The 26878-nt window shown below is 39.1% G+C and overlaps 1 protein-coding gene across 2 annotated transcripts; it reads right to left on the bottom strand.

The window, feature by feature from the left end:
- Nucleotides 1-7549: 7549 nt before the first annotated feature.
- On the bottom strand, nucleotides 7550-25794 carry LOC143103892 (eukaryotic translation initiation factor 2 subunit 2-like). 2 transcript variants are annotated; one of them, XM_076267751.1, is made up of 9 exons: nucleotides 25644-25794; nucleotides 24672-24852; nucleotides 24453-24559; nucleotides 19726-19843; nucleotides 18801-18901; nucleotides 17617-17765; nucleotides 16127-16183; nucleotides 15514-15599; nucleotides 7550-7946 (listed from the first exon to the last, which is right to left on the bottom strand). In XM_076267751.1, exons 1-9 carry the CDS (start codon nucleotides 25656-25658, stop codon nucleotides 7771-7773), a joined length of 990 nt encoding a protein of 329 aa, XP_076123866.1. In that variant the 5' UTR covers nucleotides 25659-25794; the 3' UTR covers nucleotides 7550-7770. The 2 variants fall into 2 exon arrangements, with proteins under 2 accessions (XP_076123866.1, XP_076123865.1); XM_076267750.1 differs by lacking the exon at nucleotides 25644-25794 and having other exon boundaries at nucleotides 24672-24870.
- Nucleotides 25795-26878: the final 1084 nt, after the last annotated feature.

The following is a 26878-nucleotide window of genomic DNA, read 5'->3' on the forward strand; positions in this document are numbered from 1 at the left end:
GAATAATCAGCATTAGTGACATTAAAGTTCAAAAACTCTTTTATTATTATTTTCACTGTTCAAATAATTGCCATAATAATCTATGATATGACCTAATATGCTGAGGAAATAAATTCAAAAGTGCTTCGGGAAGAAGTTTTTTTTCACATACAAGGCATTTAATTGCAGAGGACTTTATTTTCAACACTTTATTTTTTATCAACACCATCAGGCCGTTTTTAAAAAGTAAATGTTCCAATCAATGATCCAGGCAGCACGTTTTCTTCTCTCTTCTTCATTTTACAGTCTAATTTTTACTGACTAGAATGGCTCGGGGTCAAAGGTCATACGGAATCGATTAATCTGCACTAATTTTTTTAATCAGTTATTTTTTCTCAAATTAATTAATCGAAATTAATCAGTTATTTTGACAGCCCTAATTATTATTATTATTATTATTATTATTATTATTATTATTATTATTATTAATAATAATAATAATAATAATAATAATAATATTTTTGGGGAAGCCGTGGCCTACTGGTTAGTGCTTCGGACTTGTAACCGGAGGGTTGCTGGTTCGAACCCTGACCAGTAGGAACGGCTGAAGTGCCCTTGAGCAAGGCACCTAACCCCTCACTGCTCCCCAAGCGCCGCTGTTGTTGCAGGCAGCTCACTGCGCCGGGATTAGTGTGTGCTTAGTATATATACTATGCTATACTATACTATAAATATTTACAAATGTTGATAATTAAATGTACATGCCTGTTAATGGTGAAAATGCAATTTATTTCAACATAATATTCGCCCCATAGGGTTACACCAAAGATCCTTGATTACTCCGCTTTAACCCCTTTCTGGTTACACTGATGATGGTAGCCAACATGGCACCCATGATTTGAGTTGGCCAAGATCTCTCTATATACGGCTCTGGTACTGATAGTAGTCTCCAGCAAGATTCAGTCACACACTCTCGGTGTCCAACCCCAAGTCATCCAAGGACATTATAAGGTCTGCACCTTTAGGTATGGAAGGTCTCACTCACACATCCATTAGAACACAACTGGGGCAAAACAAATTTCTCTGACTGCTAGACATTTTTTCACATATCCCCTGATGATTAGATAGGATAAAGCTAAACCCTCTTACATCTCTTGTGGCCTGTAATGAGGGTGTGTAATTGCTTGCTTACATCACACCAGGGCATTTTTTTCTCAATTATAGGTATTGTGGCAATCATTGGAGAAGCATATTTGTTTGAGATTTTGACCGCTCTTTCTCCAAAGTACAGCTGCATCATGAGCATTTTAGTCACAACTGTTTTGGTACCACACATTCAGCTTCAGCTTCTGGTATAGGGAACAGGCGTGGGTGTTGGACAGCTCACAAATTACACAAGCCAAAGGCAAACCATTCCAAAACGCAAGGCCATTATTCATTGGAACTTCAACTGTGGGTGTAAAGTGATGTTGAGCAGAGGCCTGTCAGACATGGGTCTGCCTCAAGTGACGACTCAAAGAAACATTCACTAGTAACATCTGCATGCCAGCTGGGAGGCATTAAAAAGACAGATTAAAACGATAAAAAAAAATCTGCATTAAAATGTAATTTTAAAATGTTAACATTTTTTAACTTTAAACACAAGATTCTACACAGAACAAGCCAAAAAAAATTCAGAAACATGTCCACAATAGTCCATTGTCTGTCCAATAGTCCATTAAGAAAACAAAGACAGAGGGGGAGAGAGAAATAAACCAGAACTAGGCCTACACTAGGGAGCAGTGGATACTTCTTCCCTGCGGCCATCAACCAGTAGACGAGGTAGGCTACTTTGTTTACAATATTTCTAAGCTTCAGCTGAAGCAGTAATAGACAGAAAGTGGTAGAAAGAGCTGTTGGAGCTAATGCAACTTAAAGGAGAATTTCAGTGTTATATTGACCTAAAGTGTGTTGAAACATGATACCGAGTGTGAAAGTATGTCTCATAGCTCACCTCGGCTTGTCCTCTGCACTCAGAAATCTGGCGCTAGTTAGCCAATGCTATCAACAGTTTTTCGTTGGGGGTGCCTCGGGCATCGGCCTAGCCATGCAAATAAATCACTGTTTTACACAATTTACTGAGGCTTAAAGTAGCTCCATACTTCATTGGTAGACTTCCGAGGGCCTTGACATTTAAAACGAGACATTGAGAACTTTGAAAAAGCACTGGTAGTTTATTTACAAGACGATTTATACAGACAGTACCTTAAGAGCTCTCAATACAAATTTGAAGTTTTTGCCTGAAATTGCACTATGCCTATTTACAAGGGCATTGTTCCCACCTCTTCTGGGGCCTACCATCAAGTGTTGGACCTCTATAGAAAGCTGAGAAAAGTGTCCAGCGTTGCACACTCAGCTTTTTGACCGTTATGAGTGCACCATCCGGGAACTTGCAGCGCCCTTCGTGTCATTGGAATTGTCAGTGTGAACACCCTCATGCACTCAAATTAGGTATTGTAAGTGCAGAAGTACGCGATTTGAGACAGAGTCATAGAATACGCTGTGGCTCTACAAAAATCGTCAACAATGATCAAGATTGCTGGCACTCTGGGCCAAAGCTTCCGAAAACAGCGCGGCATTCAATGAGTTAATAGCCGACATATGGCAAGCCATTTTAACATTTGACCGCTAAGTTTGACTATCCGGAATTAACATTGTAGATATCAACAACGTCTTTCTGACTAGTCGCAATTCTATTTTGGATAGTTGGAATTGTCATTCAAGATATCTGTAATTGTTACTAGTCGAAATGTCAGATAGAGATATCTGTAATTCAGTTTTGACTAGGCAGAATGAAAGTTGAAGATATCTCAAACGTCATTATGACTAGTGCAAATTATTTTGGAAGACGTTGCTCTTTAGATCCGTAGGCTAATTTCCCCTCCCCAACATAATCGAAGAAGAAGTTGGCTTATTTCCTTATTTCTATGAATGGAAGAAGAAGAAGCAGTCATGGCTGTAATGTCTTGTTGACATCTAAAATAACTAAAACTCAGGGACACCATGTTCTTCATCTTCACGTCACCCAACGTCACATCTCCGCATTGCTAGCCTACTGGTTGGTAGCTCATGATAACAGATGTAGGCCTGTCTGTATGCCGTTGTAGGCAAGAAAGAGACATAATCAGTCTTGACTGTCATGAAAGAGCGAGCGAGTTCACATATTCAGCAAAGAATAGTTATTTGTTGAGTGATTATTTTCTTATTTTATTTTATTTATTTATTTAATGTTTTTTTTTTTGTATATTGACTCAGCCAGTTAGATAGCAAGCAAAGTCTACTTCCAGACAGGTGACACATTTTTAAGTTTTCCTTTAATTTTTTTTCCTGCTATTAAGAAACACAATTTTGTCTGTTAAAACCATCTCTAAATGATAAAAAAGTAAAAATCATTTTGAGTTAGTATATTCATATAATATGTCATTTGCCACCGCTGTAAAGTGCTGTAAAAGCTTGAAAATTTACCTTGAAAGTGCTTGAAAAGTGCTTGAATTTGATCTTGGAATAGGTGTACGAACCCTGAAAAACGTGTGACTTATAGTCCTGAATATAAGGTATTTGTATTACTTTGCAACAGTTCAAATGGATGCAATAATATCATTTAAATACTTGATAGTTTCGGTTAGCAACTTGGAACAAATTAAATTCTTTAGGCTATCATATAAACGAACCACATTATGATCAGATGATCCATCACAATATCACAGGTTCTAATTAGTCAGACGACAAACGGGAGCATGTTCAGGGATGATCCCTTTTCCGTTGTCATACTAGATAAGAGACCCTGCATTCCAAGCAAAATAACACTGCATTGCAGGTGTAGCATTATCGATGAATTTGAGGCTGCTAAAGTTGGTATGGGCAGAAAAAAGTTAAATTTTTATAAGATAGGCTACAAACAATTTTACCCATGCCGCAAGTCATTGCAAGTCAAAGGGGCAAAGTCTGAGTCAAGTCTCGATGGAAGTCGAGTTGAAAGTCATTTCTAATTTTGTCAAGTCAAGACTGAAGTAATCAAAATCGTGAATCGAGTCTGACTCGAGTCCACACCTCTAGGCTATAATATCTGCATAATGTGTGCTGAAATTAATAAATAATCAGAAATAGGCTACTGTATTTTTTCTTTTTATATCAGTAGTTTATATAACAATATAATAATAATAATAATAATAATAATAATATAAATAACTCCTTCAAAGTAAATAAATTCTTCATAACTCATGTTGAACTATCAGAGATTTGTGTCAAGTGAACATTGGCAAAGCAATCAGTGATCAATAGCCTATGGCTGCATATCAATAAGGCTCAATAAGGCTGTATTACCAGAGACTTTCTAATGAGACACAGCACTCAAAAAATCCTCCATAGAAATGCATGGGGTTAGTTTGTAACGTCAATATGGCCGTTGTCTACACATATCCCACCCCATCCTCGGCAAAACGTCAACATGTGAATACATTGAGCCAATCATGTGGTGTGTTGTGAAGACATTGTGCCAATCATGTGTTGTGAACTTGCCGCTGGAGCAAGATTGGTGTCGTGAAGCCTTGCTCACGCGCATTTCTGCCGAAGAGGATCCCCGATGAGTCCCCAAAAAGCATTGCAATATGGCCGCCGAGTGGAGGGACTTGCCTAAAAGGACTTTGGTATTACACTATAACTTCTCCCCATGATTAAAAAGTCTGCTAAACCCTCTCTGTCTCTCAGCATGAAGTTAGGTCATTCAGTTGGCTCACTGTAGTACACTACACCTGTTGACAGTTGGCATAAACTTAGTGCAGCAGTAGCACCCATCCAAGTTTCCTGCTTAGTATGATGAACTCACCAAACACACACCCACTCTGTGTGTGAGACTCCAAGATGACATTCCCAGTGCTGCTTACATTCAGGTCCCATTGGCAGATTGGAAAGTGTAATATGTCATATAATTTTTCTCTTCATTATGTAATAAATCGCTATTCTTTAATAACATGCCACATTTTGTAATAAACTGCCTGAATGCAATGTGCGATCAATTCCCCTGAATTTTGAAATAAATGATTACAAAATGTAGGAGTTGCATTAGTAGAGTTGCATAATAATATGGTGCATTAGTAATAACCCACCAAAATGGATGTCTTCTTCTGACCATGTTATAATTCTAGTAATTTAACAGGATAATTACGGTATTTAGCACTTTGAGTCCCTTTTCTGGTTTGTTTTGGATGAACTAGAGTGGTGGACACCAAAATCTTGATTGGTCCGGTCTCGACTTTTCAGAAAAGTCGAGACAGCACCCATCATCAAAATTTCGGTGTCCACCACTCTAGTTCATCCAAAACAAACCAGAATCAAAGTGCTAAATACCGCAATTATCCTTTAGGCGTTCAGCCTGCTGGTCATTGCAACCTACTGCACCTCCCCAAGTGTCTCAATGTACCTTCCGAGAACGGTCACTCACCTTTTCACTCACTCGCACCCACTTTTCCTGTTCTGGCCCTATGGCTGCGCTCACCGAGAGTCACGTTGTGTTTTTAAACGGGACGCAGGAGAAAGCCGGAGGGGAAATTAATGAATTGAGGAAAGGGGTAGAAGTCTAATGCACTCTAAAAAAGAATACACTGGCTCAACTTAAAAACAGTGAGGTAACAATTTGCATGGATCTTTTTAAGTAATTTCAACTCAAGTCGTTTTTTAGTAAATATTGTGAGACTTATATAGTTAGAACAACAATTTCAATTTTCTGATAGTATTGTTTATTTTTAAAGCTATGGCAACTGGTCCAGTTTTGCAATGAATGAATGAATGTAGAGATCCGTCTGAATTCTATTTATTTGTATACAAGAAATTGTGAATTTCCAGAGCGTGTTACTCCACACTCGGCAATCGACTCCTACGGACTTTCCCCTAAAGATGGCAGCTGCAGCAGCAACATTTCCGGAAAGGTACTGGCTTGATGAAATTCATTCTGGACTCTCTATCCGACCACATAAAGACCTCAGGATACTTCGGTTTGGCTTTAGGGACCCTCTACTCACTACCACGTAAGTGTAATGTTGTTTGGAACTGTAGAAGAGGTATAAAAATAGCGTTTTGTAGCGGCGAAATGACATGCCCGGGTCACTTCCAGGCTAACGAGTTTTGACTAAAAACGGTAAAATCGAACTTTCTCAAAACACATCCGAATGACATGATTTTGATGTCAACTCAACATATGTACTCCCAATCATCCGTAAATTGATCTAAAGTGCATTTTACTCCAGATACTTCCTTTAAAGGTAAAAATCTTGCATAGTGTGCCTTTAAAGGTAAACTATGCAGTATTGGCAATTTCCTCACTGTTTTTTTCGGTTGTTGCTTATTTTTCGCTTGCTCCGTCATGACAAATGTCTGAGAAACTCCAGGGAAACTCCCTTTAGCCGGTGCCTAGCGTGTATGTGTATTTGAATGCAGTAAAGCAATTCGTTACACTCGTTATACTTCCTGACACTGAAACAGTCGGCCCGCCGGCCCACAGTTGCAAGGGTGGTTTTTCCGCTCACAGGCGCAGGGGGAAGCGAGACAGCCACCATTCAACCTGAAAAAAGTCATATAACCATTCCAATGACTCTGAAGCTGGTAAATGAAGGTAAATTAAGCTAAAAAAACTTGCATATTAAGCTAAAAAGCCTGCATAGTGTGCCTTTAAGGTACCATAGTATTACATCCCCCCCCCCCCAAATAAAGCAACTCCCTTTATATTGTAATAACCACAGCAATATGTAATAATGTATTACAAAGTGTGGAGAAATTTATTACAAATCGCATTCACGCAGTTTATTCAGAAATGCGGCAGATTATTATAAAATGCCTTATTAAATAATGAAGTGAAAATGTTTTACATAATATGGTGTGGTCACATAATGCAGACTTTCAGCAGGCCATTGAATGACACTAGCATGCAGCGAATTAAGTCAACACAATGACTTTGCTCAAATGTAAGTTGAAGATCTTTTAAACTGCATTTTGTAAATTAGGTTGGTCCATAGAGTGCTGTATTTTGGTCATCATTGTTCCACAACAATCTGACGGCACACCTTCAGAATCTACAATTTGATTAAAGACGACTCTTTGCTTTAACTAAACCTCTGTGTTTGTTGCATCTACTTCAAGACCTGTCACCCATTTCCATGTGTAACAACAAAGATATTTTGCCTGGCTAACCAAAACGGTCAATTCTCCATGCTTGATCAGCATGGGCTTTGAACATCGATGGGGGTGGCAGTCAGTCCCCCAACACCTCAAGAAGCACTGCATTTACAATGGGGGCAGTAAGTGTATTTTCCTAAGTCTCCACTTCCCTAAAAATAACAGTTCCCAGAGACTCTGAGACAGAATGTATACTATGCACAGATGTGCAACTTTCTCAGCATGTGCATTTGAGATGGCTGATTGGAGAGGCTCAGAGGAATGCACAACCCCAAACAAAAGGGACGTTTTTTTTAAACAGTTTTATCAAGTTGGACGAACCAAAACAACTAGGATATTGTGGACAAAACATACTGGCACAATGTTGTCCAACTTGTAAGCATTTTATTGACTTTCTCTCTTTCTTTTTTTAAGCATTATTTTGCTGTTGTTGTAGGCAAGGCAGTGGTAATGAATCCATAAACAGTCCATAAAAATCCCAGAGCCCTGCCACATGCTCTCCTCCACACCTGGAGGTAATGGAGGGAAAAGAGGCGGCCAGGGGAGGAGGTGGGAGCAGGGGCAGGGGCACGGGGGATGGGTGGGTTAGTTGGCTTTTGCCCGGAGCTGTGCCCGTTTGCCAGTCACGGCCTGGAAACCGGTCTTGATGCTGGCCACGGAACAGCGGGAGTGGCACGTCTCACACTGCAGGAAATACAGCCGAGTGTCCTTCTGCAAGATGGTGTCTGGAGAGCGGCACGTATGGCACGTCACATACTCCTCTGCAACACACACACACACACATTAATAAAAACAACACTAGGCAAAGTTTGGATTAGTATACTCAGTTGAGAGGAGCAGCCATTTTCTACTGCACAAAACTTGTGTATAGCTTAGTGCCCATTGGTCTCTTAAGATTATTTATTAGTTAACACTGGTAATTTTTCAAAAAAAGAACAAAACAAAACAACCATGGAAATACTGAATACCTATATAGAGTATTAGGTATCAATTTCTGAGAATGGAGTATATCTGCACAAGATTGTACTTTCTCAAAGACAACACTATATTTCATAAGACAAAGCTTACTGGCCATGGCCATGGTCCTGTCAGACCATGAGCCTAACTTGGTCGTACACTGATAATACACACCAGATATGTAAATGTAGATGTGTCAATCACTGAAATCTCCCCCCCGTAACCCCAAAAGAACATGAGATTTATCACTGTCAACTTCAAATTCAATCCAATGAGGTCATATCCCCAGAGAAGGGAAAATTACAGAAAAAAGACAGACTATTATGTTAATGATGCTCTCTGCAGTTGTTAGTTGACGAGGGGCTGGAAGGCATACGCTTGTATGACAGCAGGAAAGCCATTACAGCAGTGCTGCAGTCACCACTCACTCAAACTGTTGTTACTCGGGCAATGGAAAAAGAAGTGCACATCACAGTGCAACGTGCCCACTGCAGCCAAACACAGCAGGACTACTTCCACGACCAGTTTTACAATTACTGCTAACTATGTGCTACTACGATCATGTTGTGAAACATTTAAATCATTTATATTGCTGAATGCCAAGACTTTATAACAACAACAAAAAAAAAGCACAGAATTTAAAGACTCTCCTTGATATTAAAGGGCTTAAAGCAAAGGATACTGTTAAAAATCTTGGTGTCATAGTTGACAGTGATCTAAATTTAAACAGCCACATGAAAGCAATAACTAAATCAGCTTTTTACCACGTGACAATTCAACTCGCGTTGCACAACGTTGGACTGGAGCAATGCAAGCTGAACGGTCACGTGACTTTTCCCAAGATGGCGCCCGCTTGTATACGTGAACGGTACTGTTTCTAATCTTTTTAATAAATTGTGTGTACACTTACAAAGTTTTCAATGCTTCGATTTACATGTAGGGCCCCTCATTATGCTACCGTGGAAGTGTGGTGCTATTTTGAGCTTTGTTAGTGGTATAGAAATAGCGATTTCTTTTTACTTTGCGTGTGCCCCGAAGACTAGCGTTAAACGCTAATTAGCGGTTTGTGGTAAAACTGGTCATGTTCGATTAGCATGAAAACATATCCCAGAGAACGGACGAACTTGGTACACACGTATTATTAACTCCTAGGTTAATTTTGTCCTGGAATTGTCCTTTAAGTCCGACTGCTGCTGACTAAGGGCCCATCCACACGGAGACGCTTTTTGGGTTAAACGCACAGGTTTTGCTTCGTCTTGGCCGAGCGTCCAAACAAATCATGTAAACGCACTGCCCGAAACCGCACTTTTTTGAAACCTGGTCCCAGGGGGAAAATCTGAAACCGTTGCCCCATTGAGTTCGTTTGGACGGCGAAACCGCATAGCCTACTTGCTTATTGATGATGTCATCGCCACACCTCAGCTGCCCTGGACTTGACACTTATAGTATTGCCTAACAATACTAGTTTTCATACATGACATTACCTACGATTACACTCCGTAGGATAAAGATCACAGCTGGTGCTGCGCAGCGCCGATAGCTTATGACTTGGTGGACTGAACACTGTTTTTCCCCGTGTTTTTTTATGCATGAGGTTGCGGACCCACTCATTGGTTTGCCGTGGATCTTTGGAGGATGGGAAGTAACGCTCAAACTCATTTGAAAGCGCAACAAGGTGATCGCGCACCAGCTGCGAGAGAAAGGGCCCTGCCTCAGTCTCTCCCAAAACCCACTACTGTTTGGAACATATCAAATACACGGTCCACTCGTCGTCCCCACAAATCAAGCTTGGCTTTAAATGCAGCGACTTTATCTGCCAGTTTAAAGACAGTCGTCATTCTCCCCTGGAGTGACAGGTTGAGGCCATTAAGCAATCCGAATATGTCACACAGGTAAGCGAGTTTTGACACCCAGTCCTCATCACTAAAATGTGCAGCTAACGGTGACTTTTTTTCTGTAAGAAATCTCTGCAGCGGCTCTCGCAACTCAAACACTCTGGCCAGTACACCAGTGACCTGCTAAAGATGCTTGTTTTTTGTTGTTGCTCATTCTAGCAGTTTAGTTAACTTCGTGTGACACTACCGTTCGCCAAGAACTGATCAAGTGAAGTGAGCTGACCTGAGGCTGCGCAGCGCTGAAGGCAATATGTAAAAGTGTTGAAGGCGGGACAGACAGACGTAAGAAAATAGACCTTGCAAAATGCAAACATGCGTGCAATCAAACAACTGCATATAGGCCTATGCCATGTAAAAACGTGACATTATTGCGAATTAAATTTAGTTTAGTTTGCATGCATTTTTTTTTAAACTCATGTCGTAGGCCGGTTAGGAATGTCCTGCGGCCCGGTGGTTGGGGACCGCTGGCCTACACAACACGCAAGCTTTGGTCAATTTCTGTAACAAACACTGCCACCTATAGGCCTGGGATATGAAGTAACGTGTTGAGTCGTGTTGAGATGGATCCGTTTGGATGCAAATATTCTTGATACGGTTCCAGGAAAGACGGAGGAAAAAAAGGTCTGTTTGGTACGTGTGGACTAGGCCTTAGAGCTGTCCTTTCAGTGTTTGGTCATCGCTTGGGACTTAAATAAGTTACACTGGTGTTGTCTTGCCTTTATGGCATCTAATACCGACCCGTTGCTGAGCGGTCATGCTAGCTAGCTGCCTCAAAGACAAGCGTCTGGCAGTCTATGGTCTGACCGGTGTGGATAATATCACACTAGTGATGGAGGATCTATCGCTTCTGAGGATTTGCTGAATTGTTGATCTGCAGGCTGGCTTTAACCATTAAAGATGTAGGTTTTTGAACATTCTAAGTTCCGCAACAATTGAAGGTTCTAAAATTCTATGTTGAATTCAATGAACCCAGATATTCTTTAGAACGTTAATTTCCCAACATTCGTGACGGACAGCTGACCCGTGCTTCCGGAGCTGCAGCCTGGTTGGACATTCAAGAGCACCTGACCCCATGTAAAATGATGGCACGATTTTGTAATTGGAATAGTTTAATCTGAATGACAAAAAAAAAAAAAAAGTCCATGTAAACATGGGTAGTTTCGGTATTCCCTCAAAAACTGCTTGTCTGACCAAGTGTTATTAATGTCATTAAGATTAAAAATAAATCTAGTTGATATTGCTTTTAGTATATAGACACATTTACCTAGCTTGGATACCAGACTCACTGACTTTGCAGAGAGTCTGGCCTAGATCCATTGGCAAACTTTTATTTCCTGGTTGGTGGACGCTTGTCTGAAGTTTGAAATCACTGGAGTTCAATCACTAACGTTTGGTAATGGCATACTCAGGGTATATACAGAAATTCTTAAGTTGAATTTTAATACCTTTTTTAATACTTTCACAATATTTTTTAATACCAACATGACTTCGAGCTGCAACTAGTAGAGAATGCTGGAGAATGAGGGCCCCATGTGATAAAATACTTTTGGGCCTGCATGCTCCCTGTGACGAAAATTTTGAAAAATAACCCCTTAAATGATGACTTCTGGGAAATTGATTTAAAATATATTATATTATAATATATTGATAGCATATTACAATACAGCCTATAAAAACCTACACAGGTTGTTATATTCAACAAATTTTAAGCAAATCTATTGGGACTTTGATCTCATCACATACTACATCAAGGGAGTATAGCTCCTGAGCAAGCTTTGAATAATGTGTAAAGGACACACCTGTTAAACTAACCTTAACATGACATTTACTGACAGTAGAAAATGTTATAGCCTAAACCTTATCTTATAGCCTAAACAAAGCAACACTGTCAGGCCTATGTTTTACCTTTATTCTGTAGTCAAGGCAGCTCATTGCAAATAACCCCCTATCTACATCTGTTTACATGTTATATTCTTGTTTTTTTTTCCCCCTTTCATTTAATTATATACTTGTTTGAATAAAAAGGCCTTTATGGGGACTTCTAATTTGAAAAGGGGTTATTGTGATACTGTATGTAGGCCTAGTTTAGGCTATGTCTGCTGCTCTTACAGCCTGTGTCATTGAAAACGCGAACATTACTTTTTTGGATGACAATGACAACTGGTAGCGTAGACATACTGATAGCTTTGATTAAGCCTCAATGACGCATATTTATGTGGAGAGACAGTAGCCCTACGTGGCCGATGAGCCACTGAGGCAGGCAGTAGACTCTTCCACCTCTTACTACGTCTGCATTAGGGCTGGGACAACGCGTCGACGTAATCGATGACGTCGACGCAATCGATGACGTCGACGCAAAAAATACGTTGATGCAAAATATGAGCGTCGATTCGTCAAGCATAACGTGTGCTGCTAAATATTTTTACATTTTACACCTTCAGTGTTTTCCATACGTTGACTAATCTGTGGCTGGGCACCACGAAATCAAAACCGGCCACCACACATTGATAGAACACATTGTTCCATGTTGTAGGCCTACTATTTTAAAGATAAGATAAATTAATTTCATTGAGCTGCACTTTTTACTCACACAGCCTTTCCTCGCCCCGCCCGCTCTCTCTCGTAACGAGCCCGCTGCTCCTCTGCATATGCATTTAACAAAATATTCACGATTGTTGAAGGATTGTTGTTGCCACATAGAAGCACTGCATAGAACAGTGGGCTAAATTGCTATTAAATCCGCTTAGCATCGTGACCATGCTGCGCAAATTTGTTCAAAACTACTGCATTAAAAGTTAAAGTAAACTCTAAACTCTGCTAAGGTCTTATCACAACATAGTACATTGAGGAGACTAAACTAAGTTAAGTTACAGTATGCAATCAAGCAGTATCTCAAAGCTAACGTTAGAATACTGTTTGGATGTCAAGTTTAGCATGCTTACTTGCAGCTGCTTGTATTCGTTACTCATGCAGGGCTCGTTTTATTGACTCGGAATGTTTGCAAAATCCCGATGTAAATGGAAAAGTGTTTTCCAAGACTCAAAAGTGCTTGTCCAAAGGAGAAGTAGGCCCTACGAACCGTTATTAGAACTGACTACGTTATGAATTGCATCCACACATCAGCAGCCTTTTAACTGTGTTAATGTTAATTGCAAGGATTCCCACACGAACGTCTTAAAATGACAGGCACTCAATTAAATGACATACACTACTGAACTTTATTGAATGCTACCTCTGACTAAGAATGCATTACTTTACACTTGTATAGGCGTAGTCTTATTTTGGTATCTTAAGAGCAATAAACAAATATTGCAATGTTAAAAAATTCATGTTTTTTCATTCAGATATGTAAATAAACATGTATAAGTTGCTATTATAGTGAATTAATGGGGAGATAATCGAATCGAAATTGAATCGGACTGAAAAAATGAATCGTTAGATTAATCGATGCATCGAAAAAATAATCGCTAGATTATTTGTTTAAAAAATAATCGTTTATCCCAGCCCTAGTCTGCATTCTTGTTTGCTGGCTAGTAGACTCCATACATTCACTCCCATCCAGGTGACATCTATCGTCAGACATCTATAGCCTAAGCCAGTCTTTGATCGAGTCCTCTAACTAAATGTCCGAAAAATGACATTTTCCCATGACTTCGTCAATAGTAGCGAACTTTTGGCAACAAGTTTGGCAGCAAGCTAGCCGTATATCCAGTTTGAGGGGGCGCTTAAAGTTCTTTACCGCGAACGCACACTGACATATCGCTCAGGTCCTCGCACAGATAATTAATATAATATAAATAAATTCACATGAATTTTAGGAGATAGGCCTGCACTTAACACAAATAGAAAAACCTCAGAGTTAGTAGTTTGAAAATGTAATACCTCATCAGATGACGTTTATTACCTTTTAATACTTTTAAATGGCCTTAAATTTGGCTAATTTAATTTACTACCTTTTAATACCTTTTACAACCCCGCAGACACCCTGAATACTGTATGTTAACCATGGGGGACACAACGACAACGATAGGCTTGCATAGGGCTGGGCGATATATCGGTATTACGACTACGACCGATATATTTTTGAAAACGATATGTAGTTGAGACAATATCGTAATACCGGTATTATGTCAAATAATGGGCCATTTTATCAAAGCCACTTGCTCTTCTGTGTTCAGACCATTCAGATAGCCGCAGCTCTGCTCAACTGCGCCCCTTGCGTGTGCACGTTCTCCCTCGCAGCACTACAAACTTTCAAACATGATGGACACACTGAGTCAGATTTTGTTTACCTTGATCAGAGGTTGGTGCAGATGCCTATTCCGTCGGCACATCAACGGCTAGACTGAGAATTCTCGTTGTGAAATCAAAATTCCACTGGAGCTCCAAGCGGTTTTGTACATGCAGATTTAAGTTACAACACTGTTTACAGCTCTTCGACTCACGGTAAAATGTCATTTTTGGTACATAGCCTAGCTAATTTAAATACACTGATGAATGCTTGCGTTTAGCGATATACATTAGCAGATCTAAAGTCCTCAGGGAGACAACCTACACGCTGATTTTATTAAGAGGATATGCACACGACTCGCGAGCAGTTAGGGCATCATTTTTTATGATTCCTGAAACCCCATTCAATCGTGCATAGGGATTTTTCTTACGAACCGGAACATGCAAAAATGAACACATACAAAACGACGGTAGCGTCGATCACACTCTTGATGAGTGACTCAGTTACGTGGTTTAAGTATCCTAATTGTTTAAAACTATTTTTGTTGTTGATAGCAACATGTCTAGCCCATCATAGTCTACATTTGCTTGTCATCTAGGCCCTATCAAACCCTTACAGGTAAAAAAAACTGCAGTTTTTTTTCAATATTGTTGTGCCCAAAATAGCCTATTGCATTGTGCAGTACAATGTAGGCCTGCGTTGTCAGTCAGGGTCAACTTTTGGTCTTTTGTTATTTGCACAGCTTTATCAGAGCAACTGTAGCCTATGCCTATTGTAGGCCTATGTTATTGTTTACACTTTTTTGCACAGCTCTGTTAGAGCAGTCTGAAATGAATATAATTAAAACTGGCTGTGTTGTCATAATTGTTGTGTTGAGTGAATATATGAAGCACTTCGCTCTTTCTGTTTGAAATATATCGTATCGATATCGTATATCGCCAATCAGCCCCAAAATATCGGGATATCAGTTTTGGTCCATATCGCCCAGCCCTAGGCTTGCAACTTAAACGTATTCGCTCTCAGGTACGCCCTCTGTTCGGAGACAAGTTGACGAAGTAAACTAAGTGAACGAGAGCTATTCCAAACGGAGTACTGTAGGGAAATGTAAATGAGCGGAACATTTACCTAGCGCTTTCTAGAAAAATCATTTGACTTAATTTAATAAGAGTTTCACTTATTTTAATACATTTTATCAAGAAAGCAAATTTGGTTCATTACTTGTGAAAAAAGTAAGGTCACACTTACTTATATATCTTCTTAAGACATTCTCTATCTGTTTCTGTTGGAATCTGCCTTTGATGACAAGCTGATTATTTCCATCTATAGATCCACTGAAAGGAAACACAAACTCCAGTGAGCCAAAAACAACCACCTTAATAACACAATGAAACAACACAGCATTTTCACTCAAAAGAACAATAAGTAAGGGATAATGTATAAAACACCGGTCATTATCAGAAAATAAGTCCCGACAGGGCGAACAGGACCCCGACGCATCCTGAAGGCACTTATTTTCCGATAATGACCAGCGTTCTATACATTATCCCGCTTATTACACGGCTACTTGCCTAAACAAAAAAATTAACTCCACATGATATGACTCTTTACATTTATTTGTTACCGTTTCATCATGGCTTTTGCTGAGAAACAAATAGTTTGCAATACAAGCTGAACTTGAATCAAACATTGTTTAATTCAAACACAGCTGATTTGTCTGCTCCATTCCATTGCAAGAAGTGACTGGACTACTTGCGGAGTGATATGAAAAACGTGAATAAGAAGCACAAAACCTGTGCTTTCCGAAACCATTACAAATCACTGCACCAAGCTTAAAATGTAAAAAAGAAAAAAGAATTACCATGTTCCCAATTCAGCCAGTAGGAATGCCAATAAATGTTTAGGCTGTCGATGCAATCTGGAATGAAAATTAAATTATGTTTATGATTCTTAGCAGACACTTTGTCCAAAGCGACTTCATGACATCAATAAACATTAACATTACATTAACAAGTCATAAAAGCCTACATAATAGCAATAATACAAAACAAGATATAGATTCAATAAAATTTAAAAGAAAGAAACGTAGACATATAGAAACCACAACTCATGTTAGATACATATCTATGGTGTTATAATATACTGCTCAAAAAAATTAAGGGAACACTTACAGTTTTCCACAATTGTTAAAACACATTTTCTGAAACCTTCCACCCATTTCTCACCTCAAAAGTTTTACTTGTGCTCAGAACCAAACAGTGTCAGAGTACCGATCCAGTGTATGATTGAAGTGTTCCCTTAATTTTTTTGAGCAGTATATATATTAGTTGGATATAAGGTAAACAGATCAGTATTTAGACACTTTTTTCAAGATCCCAAAACTATCACTAGAAAGAACATCAGTAGGTAAATCATTCCACCAACGAGGGATCATAGAACAAGTCTTGACTGTGACCTCTTAGTGTTTATGGAAGGCTGACACAAGGAGGTAGGCCAGCTATCCATGGATTGCAATATAAAAGGACCATGACCTGCACAAGTTGTGTAGCACACTGTGTTTTACAAGGTCTGATCCAGAGATTGCGATAGATTTTCTCATTGTCCTGTCATTTTGACAGACATGGTTGTAAACATTTCATCATCTATTTTTGCTTGCCGTTTTCATTTTAATGTCAGTTTGGCGTGAAATCATATCCCAAAAGATATTCATTAGTTTCTTAAGACTGTAGCTGCCACGGGAAAATGTCAAATGCTAACTGTTTTCAAAGTTTCCTAACAACACAATTTTTGTGTCGAATCGCAGTTGGTTATCTCATGACAGAACATACGGCAGAGTTTTGATCAGAGGAGAGACAGTTATCTTATTTTTAAGAACACCAGCAGTTGTAACGTTACACCATCATTCAAAAACTGCATGCTCACAATGTCATGAAAACAAATGTAATTTCACAGCCTGCAAGTTAGGTAATGTTAGTTGGTTAACTTTAATGGCTAAGTAACCAGCTGGCTGGCTAAAAGGTGCGGTTACAAGCTGTCCCGGTTTTAAGCATTCACATTTTTCTGTAATTGTTTCAAAAGTTCCAGTTACATAAATATTATCTTAAACCAACATGACTTTTACACTGAGGCTACATGCTCAGAGAAATTTAGTAAGTAATCAATTGTGACACCCAAGTTACGTGCCATTTCAGCTGGGGTCAGTTTAAGATGGGCCAAACTTGATCTGTTGGGGAATAGCTGTATTATCTGGGAATACCAGAAGCTCAGTTTTGGAGAGAAAGTGTGAAATTATCACAACAACAATGCAATAACAAAAAACACAACTTAAGCCACATAACTCTGGCCACTTACAATTTGCAGATGTCTGTGAAATTAACGAAGGAGGTTTTCTTCGTGCCCACCCGGACTACCTGAGGCGGCTTCATGACAAACTTCCTCTTCTCCCCGGCAACCATATCAGGATTTTTCTCACGCATGATGTTAAACACCCGGTTCAGGAGCTGAAGACAAATCAAGCATTACAAGTCAATGCACACTGGCATCATGTTCAGCAGCTGAGGACCAATCAGACATTACAAGTCAGTCATTAGCATCAGGTTCAGGAGTTGAACCCAAATCAGGCATTGTGAGTGAATCCACATCGGCATCAGGTTCCGAAGCCAAGTCAAGCCACACTGCTATCAGGATCTACAGCAACCATAAAGTAAGACCAACATACCACACCAGTCATCAAAGTGCATCAAAGCAACACCCTAAAACTCTTGTAAAACACTTGTGAAATACTGCATAAAACACAAAAAAACAAACTTAACATTGCATTAGGGCAGGGACAATACGTCAACAGGTGATTACGTAATTTCGTTGATATGGATAATTTGCTTTGACACGTCCAAATTAGTGTTGCATATTTATCGACGTCAGTTTTGACCTGCAAACTAGACAGAAGACACTTCTCTCTGTGTGTAGTCTGAGTACTGTTTAGTGAGTGACTAACACGTCTCCTAGACCAGCCTCTCTCAAACTTATTTGGCCCACCTACAACAAACTCTGAAGCTATGTTAGTAAACCAGAGAAGCTTGCCAGCATTCTCATACAACATACAGGAAATATAAAGTGAATTAAAGAAAATTAAATTTGAATTAGTATTTGAATTTGAATTAGAAATTGAATTTTAGACATTTGAATTAGACTTTACTAAAATAAAGTATATATGTAGACAGTACAGATGATCATCAAGGACATAAGACCTCTTGCTCTGCAAAGTAGTGTTTGTTTAGATGATTCAATAAATATTGAAATGTTAACAAGAAACTGATATTAATTGTGATATTATTATTTACCCAACCGACAGAGTAATGGAAAATAATAATTTGAAAAATTGAAAAAATGAGCTAAATTGGTCAACCAATTTAAAAAAAAGCTAGATTAAATATTTAAAATAATACGTTTGGGACAGCCCTAATTATATGCCATGCAAACGTATTCCATTTGGTTTGGATTATTCCAAACAGATCTGTAACATGAATGCGGCGTACCTCATCATATGTGTAGTCTCTCTCTGACCCGGCCCAATCTGGTCCCGTCTGTGTGCTGAACATGATGTCGTCGTTGTTTTTGTTCTCCTCATCTTCCTGGGCTGAGAACATAAGACGAAAGAAGATCAACAAGGACAATAGCAGGTTCATTATTGATTTTAGGGCTAAAACTAACAATTACTTTCATAATCAATTGATCTGTCAATTGTTTTCTCAATTAACAGAGTAGTTGTTTGGTCTATAAAATGTTGAAAAAATGTCAAAATGTTAAGCAGTGTTTCCTAAAGCCTAAGATTACTTTGTTAAATGTCTTATTATGTTTACACGGCAAAGATATTCAGTTCACAGTCATAAAGGATTAAGTGAAGCAGAAAATATTTGAAACTTTATTTCTTAGAAATGAAGTAATGGTTTACTCAAAAGCATTAATTGATTGTTTACTCAAAAGCAAAATATTTGCCAAATCATTCAATATTTGACAATTAATCGATTCATTATTGCAGCAAGATATGTCCTGTTTGATTAATGGAAAAGAGTGTGAGGGTTTTATTAGTTGAATGCCTGAAGCCACATTCAGACATACAGTGATTCACTCAACGCCCATCGCTTGTCACCTCAACATTATTTAAAATTAAAGCTTAAGCTGTCCATCAACATTTCACGTCCCTAATGGCTGATTCACACCTGATGTGCATGTCAGCTGCGTTCCCTGTAGATTTTTTATACACACATGCGCCACAGCAATGATTGAACGCACACAGATTTAGTGTTGGAATTGTCCGTAACAGTTATTTCGCCTATAATCGTTACAAGACACTGAATGTCATTACGATTACATGCTCTCGTCAATACATTGCTACAATGCTCTTCCTGACCGAATGCGGCTAAGGAGAGGGCATGGAGATAAGGTCGTAGCTTCACTCACCATTCTCTTTGTCAATGTCGTCCAGAAATTCCACCTTCCTTGGCTTTTTCTTCTTTCCCAGCAGCAACAGGTCATCATCATCTAGCACCTCTGAAGGCTCTTCCTCAATCTTCAGCTCCTGTCAGTGCACACGCATGCACGCACACCAGTTAAAAAAAGACCACTCGAAAGGACAGTGCCATCAAAAGTGTAATGAACCACCAGACAAGATGCACAGGCACTGACTGACTCCCAGCAATCATATGAAACTTATCAACTACAGTTCAAGAATCAACCATAAGGTCCTTTTCAAACATTTACAGGGTGTTGGTCTGCAGGGCTCAGTATTGAAATGGCTCTCTTCCTAATTAAGTGAGAGATTTTTTTCTGTCAGAACAGGAAATTGTTCTTTGTCCTCTGCATCCACTATATATGATATTCCCCAAGGTTCAATTTTAGGCCCCATTTACTTTCATTATTGTGGCAGGCAGTGCTTGCGGGTTTTTATATCCTCTTTGGAATATCACTCTCATGTGACTCATGATTTTAATGTGACCTACATGCTCCTCTTAGTAGCTAATATCAACAATGTATTCAGTTACAGGACAACACAGGGGGCTATCAGCCTGATAATGGGGAAACGAATGTATTTTGAGTCTTGGTGCTTAAAGCCCGGTCATTATCACCTGTAGGCTTGAATATAGCCCTGGCTCAGCACTGGCTCAGGATCCATGCCTTCATTACATCAAGACTGGACAGGGCTGGGTAGAGTACTGAAAATCTATACTCAACGAAAAGTGCAATTACTCCCTTCAAAAATTACTTAAGTAAAAGTTAATATTCCGATCCGAGAAATCTACTCAAGTAAAACTAAAAAAGTACTTTGTTAATAAATTACTCAAGTAAAAAGTTACTTTTAGTTTTTACTAGGGGTGGGAGACCATACCGACAATGTACCCTAAAAACAATTGTTACTTTTTTACTCATGTGCGTTACTTGTAACGTGTTTCTACCCACCCCTGCGCCTGGATTACTGTAACTCCCTATAGGGTTGACACAGTCCACTTTATTCCACAAAATTGCATCTTATTCTGAATGCAGCCAACAGACTTTTAACTGGAACAAAGATATGTGAGCATATTACTCCTGTTGTCGCTAAATTACATTGGTTACCTGTGAAATACAGAATTGATTTAAAATGTTTACCATTTGTTTTTAAAGCTCTAAATGGTTTAGCTCCTGAATATATTATTGATTTGTTAAGTCCATATTCTGCTCCCAGGTCACTTATCGTGACGCCTCCAATTACCACCACTTTTGTTCGAAAAAAATCTAACAATAATGTTTTTTCATACTTAAAAATAACATTTGATAAATGAACCTTACATTTTTCAGTAGCCATAGGTGTGTAGATTTGAACCAAATCTGGTTTGGTTCTTACCGGGGCTTTTACTGCCTGAAATAGTCGATTTTGTTTACGACGCTCGGAGGTTAGTGCTGGCCTGGTGGGTCGCCTATTTACACCATTTCAATGGCACATGAACGGCTAGACCAAGAATTCTCTTCATAAAATAAAAATTCCACTAGAGCTCCAAGCGGATTTGTACACGCAGCCTTACAACACTGTTTACAGCTCTTCGAGTTACGGTAAATTGTCATTTTTGGTACATAGCTAATTTAGACACACCTATGGTGTGGGTGCTTGCGTTTCTTTAGGAATCCGCCGTCTTGGTTTGTATAGAAATGGATATTAAGTGACACATACACGCAAGACGGTGGAAATACGGGACCGGCGGTAATAGGGAGAGTTCCGATAGGTCAGCGGTTCCCAAACTTTTCCCCCCGCGTACCACCGCCTACATTCCGACTCGGCTCGCGTACCCCCACCATCCGACACATAAACACATAAAAACGTAACGCATTCTATCACCCCCCCCTGTTATATCCACAAAACTTTCCCCCCACGGACCACGGACCATCCAACGCATTCAAAAGTAACGCATTCTATTAGCTATTCCAGGCGTCATAAGCTGCCCTTTTTTTGATGAACACATAGAGTTTATAAATGATATCCTTTAATTTCATGTTTCCATATCATTATGACCTGATTCGAAATTATGTATTTATTCATGAATTAATTACAAAAGATTTAAAATTTTCATTTTACACCTGTCCGCCATAGCCCTTTTCATCTCGCGTACCCCCTAGAAGCAGCTCGCGTACCACAGTTTGGGAATCCCTTCGATAGGTCATCCACCCAAAAACTACTCTGTCACCCTCCATATTAAATTCTACTCCACCAGACAGTTTTAAGTCAAATTTAAAAATGAATATTTTTTATATTGCTTTTAGCTCATTTCAGTTTACTAAATTGTTTAATTTGCATTTTTATTTTCTCAACTTTATCCATATTTGATCGGTCTTTAATGTTACTGTGATTCTCGTACTTGTATTTCTTTTACTCTTTTTTAATCTGATAATTAACTATTGACTTTTTAACCTGTAAATCACTTTACTAATTTTAAAGCACTTTGGCTCAACACTAGGGGTGGGCGATATATATCGTCTGCGATAGTATTGTGATTGTTGTTTTAACTATGTGCAAATTTACATTATCGATAGAGATGCACCGATATGGAATTTTAGGGCCGATAACGATAACCGATATTTATTGGTTTGTTGTGGCCGATACCGATACGATAACCGATAATATTACTCTTGAAAAAAAAATGTTAAAAGTGATTTGGGGAAAGCATTTAATAAGCATAATTTTATTGCAGTAATTTTACCTACCACCAAATGATGGACAGAACTCATAATAGTCCTCAATAATACGGCAGTCAACAACATAACAGTAGCCTAGCCCTACAGTATGTGTGGCTCCTTTAAGTGAACCTGACGTCAGTGAATTGCGAGTGAGTGGCTAGAGAGTTTGAATCGTTTTCATTTAGGACTAAACGCTCATAAACGGCTCAACTTGGAATAAGCTACAGTATAGCGACCAAATCAGTGTTTGTGAGGGAAACTTAGGTTTAGTTTCAACTGCGGGTAACTGAATAAAGCTGCAACTCCTCAGACTGCATCTTATGTCCGTCTACTCTGTTGCGCACAACCTGCTGCAGCAGAAATGAAAGGAGTAGCCCCGAAGGTTTTAATAACTTATTATGATGACCTGTCTGGAACTGAAGCACGAATGGTTAGCATATTTCTAGGTAATAATACAAAACCCAAGCTAAAGTAATGCAAATATAATACTAAAACACAACTTAGAACTAGGCCTACTTATGTACTCGTCCCACTAACGAGTTTGTTTATTTGTTTCCCCGACCAGTGTGGTAAAGTGCAAACACACCAGCACAAGACGGCTCTAGATAGGGCTGAGCTCCACTCTGTTAAGGTTAAATGGCGGATCATTCACGAGAGGATTTTGAGATGCACAGATTCCCAAATGAACGCATATCCACAGATTTTGTTAGAGTGGTGAAATACATTCACACCGCTGACATTATATTGAGGGAAAAGTATAGCCAACCAAGCTTAAGTAGCTCAGTATAGCCAGACGGACCTTACGTAGGCCTAAATTAGGACTTTAAAAAATATCGGCGCAAATTATCGGCCAGAATTCGGTTATCGGACCGATAATAATATTTTCATTTTTTCACTTAACGGCTAATAATATATTGGCCGCCGATATATCGTGCATCCCTAATTATCGAGTATTTAAATTACTTATGGGGAAATAACACTCAGGCATTGAAACCTCATACATTCACTAAATCCAGGAGGTGTATGCGAGAGAAGCCCCTGGCTGCTGCAGAGCAAGTGTCACATGATCGCTAGTTGGGCTACTTGGGATTTTGTGCGGCTACTTCTGTTCAAGTAGCATTAATGAGACAGTCACGTTTTTTCCTACATGGTATTATATGGAGAGAAAACATTAGCCTTTGAGTATTTTAATAGTCAGTTGTAAGCAAAGAACTTTTCTCAAGTAAGCCTTTTGTAAATGGACTGAAATTCGCTCTAAATATATACGTTTATCGATTATGCTTATGGCTAATGTATTCTCATATACATTAGCCATAAGCTAACGCATTAGTTTCTATTCTGTAACTTGGAATGCTAGCCTACTGTACATGATTGCTCTTAAACAAAACATCGAAGGAAATAACAGAGATGCACTCTGTTGGTCTGCTTCATTTGACAGTGAATCCTAAGTAAAGTTTTTTGAAAGGAACTTCAGCTTCAGACTTTCTCATGTCATTGCCACACACTCAAGTGGGGGCAGAATTGGAATCTGTCAGAGTGACAATGCATTGGTTGATTTGGTTAAAAAGTCACAGGTTAGGTTATTGGTTATTATTGTATTGATGCTATTCATAAATAATGAGCTGTAAAGTAACTCAGACTTTTTCAAAACATTTTTTAAAGGATATCGACTAATTATCGTTATCGTCAAAATCACAAAAAATAGAGATATTATTTTTGTCCATATCGCCCACCCCTACTCAACAGGTTTTCCCCATGAAGAACTCATGCTAACTAATGCAACCATTAACTGTGAACTGTACATTTGAGAGAATTTGAACCTGACTGGTGCCTTTATCTGATCACTGCTACATAGCTCTGAAAGACTACCTAGGAATTGGCAAAAATTTAATTAAAATTTCAAAATAAGTAATCAAACAGTAAGCTCCTCAGACATTCCAGTGCAAGACTTATGAGGTTCCAGAATATTCCAAAATGATTACCTTCATTCCCTCCTCTACCTCATTGTCAAATATCTTGTCTTTCTTGGGTTTCTTTTTCTTCTTCTTCTGGTTGAAGAAATTGAGGTCATCTAGGTCATCGGACATGTCTTTAATCAAAAGAGAAGACAGTTTGTCAAGTTGGTCAAGAGGAATTCCAGAAAACAGAAAGTTGTTAAATAGTCACATCTATTCTTTTCATCCCCCACATCTTCAGCTCACCTTTCTTCCTCCCCTCATCCTCATCTAGGTCCAGGTCTTTCTCATCACCACCATCTCCCTCGGTGGCATTGGTCTCAGGCTGGAGCTCATCAGCTGCCCCATCTCCCCCCTCTTCATCCAGCATGAAGGGCTGCTTCTTCTTCTTTTTCTTCTTCTTACTCATTGTTGGATCAAATATCATCTGTGCATCACAAAGCATACATGTACTGCCAGCCAATGCTATTGCGAGTGTTAAAAACAGCTCTATTGGTAGAAATGAGGTCTATGGTGAAGAAAAGACACTAAGTTGGTCTACTTTAAATCACTAACCCTTAAGGAAAGATTATTTAACTGCTTAAACTAGAGGCTAATTATGGCTCAGTATAACATTCACTTATTCAGTGAACTGACTTGAGTAGGCTACTAGTCGAAATGCTTACTGTAACTCCTGTATGATTCAAGTAACCCAACACTCAAAAACTGAACATGAACAACTAGTCAGACCAATATTATCAATATTCTGGTAACGACAAATACTGCTAACCCTTGCTTTTAATATCAATCATTTGCTGATCCACTGGCTGAGCTAAAGCAAGGGCTAGTGTCCGCTAATGTAATTTAACGTTAATTTAGCAATTAGCTGGCTAGCAGGCTGATGTAAGATAGCAAGCAACACGGTAACCACATTAACTTTCTGTGTGGCATTCACTCTCTGCAATATTTGGCTATTTGTAGTCAGACAAAACACAATGTTGGAGATCAACATGTATGCGTGAAAGCGTTGACTATGGCACTAAATGTAATGACAATGCACTGTAACGTTAGCTAGCGCTCACAGCAAGCTAACTTTAGCCTTATTCATCGTACTCGACAGCTGCTCACGTGTGAACCAGTGTAACGTTAGTGGCTACCATAGGTGGCTACTAGGCCTTACAATTGTTTCAATTCCAATTACGATCACAATATTTTCATTCAAACCAAAAAGAAACGTACCTCGTCGTCCGACATCTTTATACGCTGTGGTGTAACACTCTAATCCAGGAATTGTGTAATATTTAGGTTGACAAATGCCTCGTTCTAGCTTCCTACTATCCTTGCGAGTTTGGTTTCGCTAGATGCTACCCGGCAATTCTTTAACGCATGCGTAGAAATGTTCCCGTCTCTGGTGTGGTCCAGTCCCACGTGAACCAAAGAGGAGGAGGACCCATAAGACCCATGTGACTGGATTAATAATTGCGAATATAGTTGCTTTATCAGTAGGATGATAATGCAAGTCGCAACTTCTTGCAAGTGAAAATGTTGAAGCAAGATGTCCATTAATACTTATTGTTTGAAGCCTCACTGGCTAAACCAAGATCAGCTTTTGGATCAGGTGAGCTGTGCAGGCACGGGCTAAGGGATAAAATTGAGTTGGCAGTGCACACCATAGGTTGGCACAAAATGTGTGGCTGTCAGTCCACTTCAGCTTGCTCACCTGATGACCCCACTGTGTTGCAAATGGCTGGTGCAGTTGAAGATGACTGATGGAGCATGGCGTTTTTTCTCTGACACAGTTCGCAACAGAGGATCATGATCCACTTGCAGTGAATGTTGACACTCAGACTTTGGAACTGTGACTTTTCTCACTTTTAGGCCATAGCCTATGTGCTGAATGGATATATTTAAATAGAAAAGCGTTCAGCACAATGATTAGAAGAGATGACAGCATGCTAGCAACCTTCTTTTCGATGCTTTTGTATTTTTGCAGTTGGATTGCGTTCGATCAAACTAGGCCTACTGTAGGCTACTGCTATAATCGTGTAGCCTATATCGGCTGCAGATTTGTCTGTGTGTGTTTTGAATTTATATCTAACTTGTAAATGTCATACTTTTTTAAAAATATCATCGTGCTGATAAGCCTACCCTTAATTTATCCAAATAATGAATATAGGCAAGTAACAGCACTTCATGTCACTTGAAGACCACTTAAGTTTTAAGTTTATCATGTTTGAAAATTACCATCTTCCATCCAACTACCATTGTGACCTCTCTGTCCTCCTGGAATGTGAAGCCTTTTGGAAATGCTTGCATTGAGAATAAGCAATTTAAGATTCCCTGGGAATGTAAAGTGCATTGCAAATAAAATATATTATTATTAATAATAATAACTGGTAGTCCAAGAACTGTGGTGTGAGGATGAATTTCAATATATTCAGTTGGCCCTCATATAAATGAAGAATTTCTTTATG

This window comes from Alosa pseudoharengus, unplaced genomic scaffold (assembly GCF_046254945.1).
Source record: "Alosa pseudoharengus isolate Yale_2024_CS ecotype anadromous, Long Island Sound unplaced genomic scaffold, YU_APseudo_1.1 YU_APseudo_1.1_scf_5, whole genome shotgun sequence".
Lineage (NCBI taxonomy): Eukaryota > Metazoa > Chordata > Actinopteri > Clupeiformes > Clupeidae > Alosa > Alosa pseudoharengus.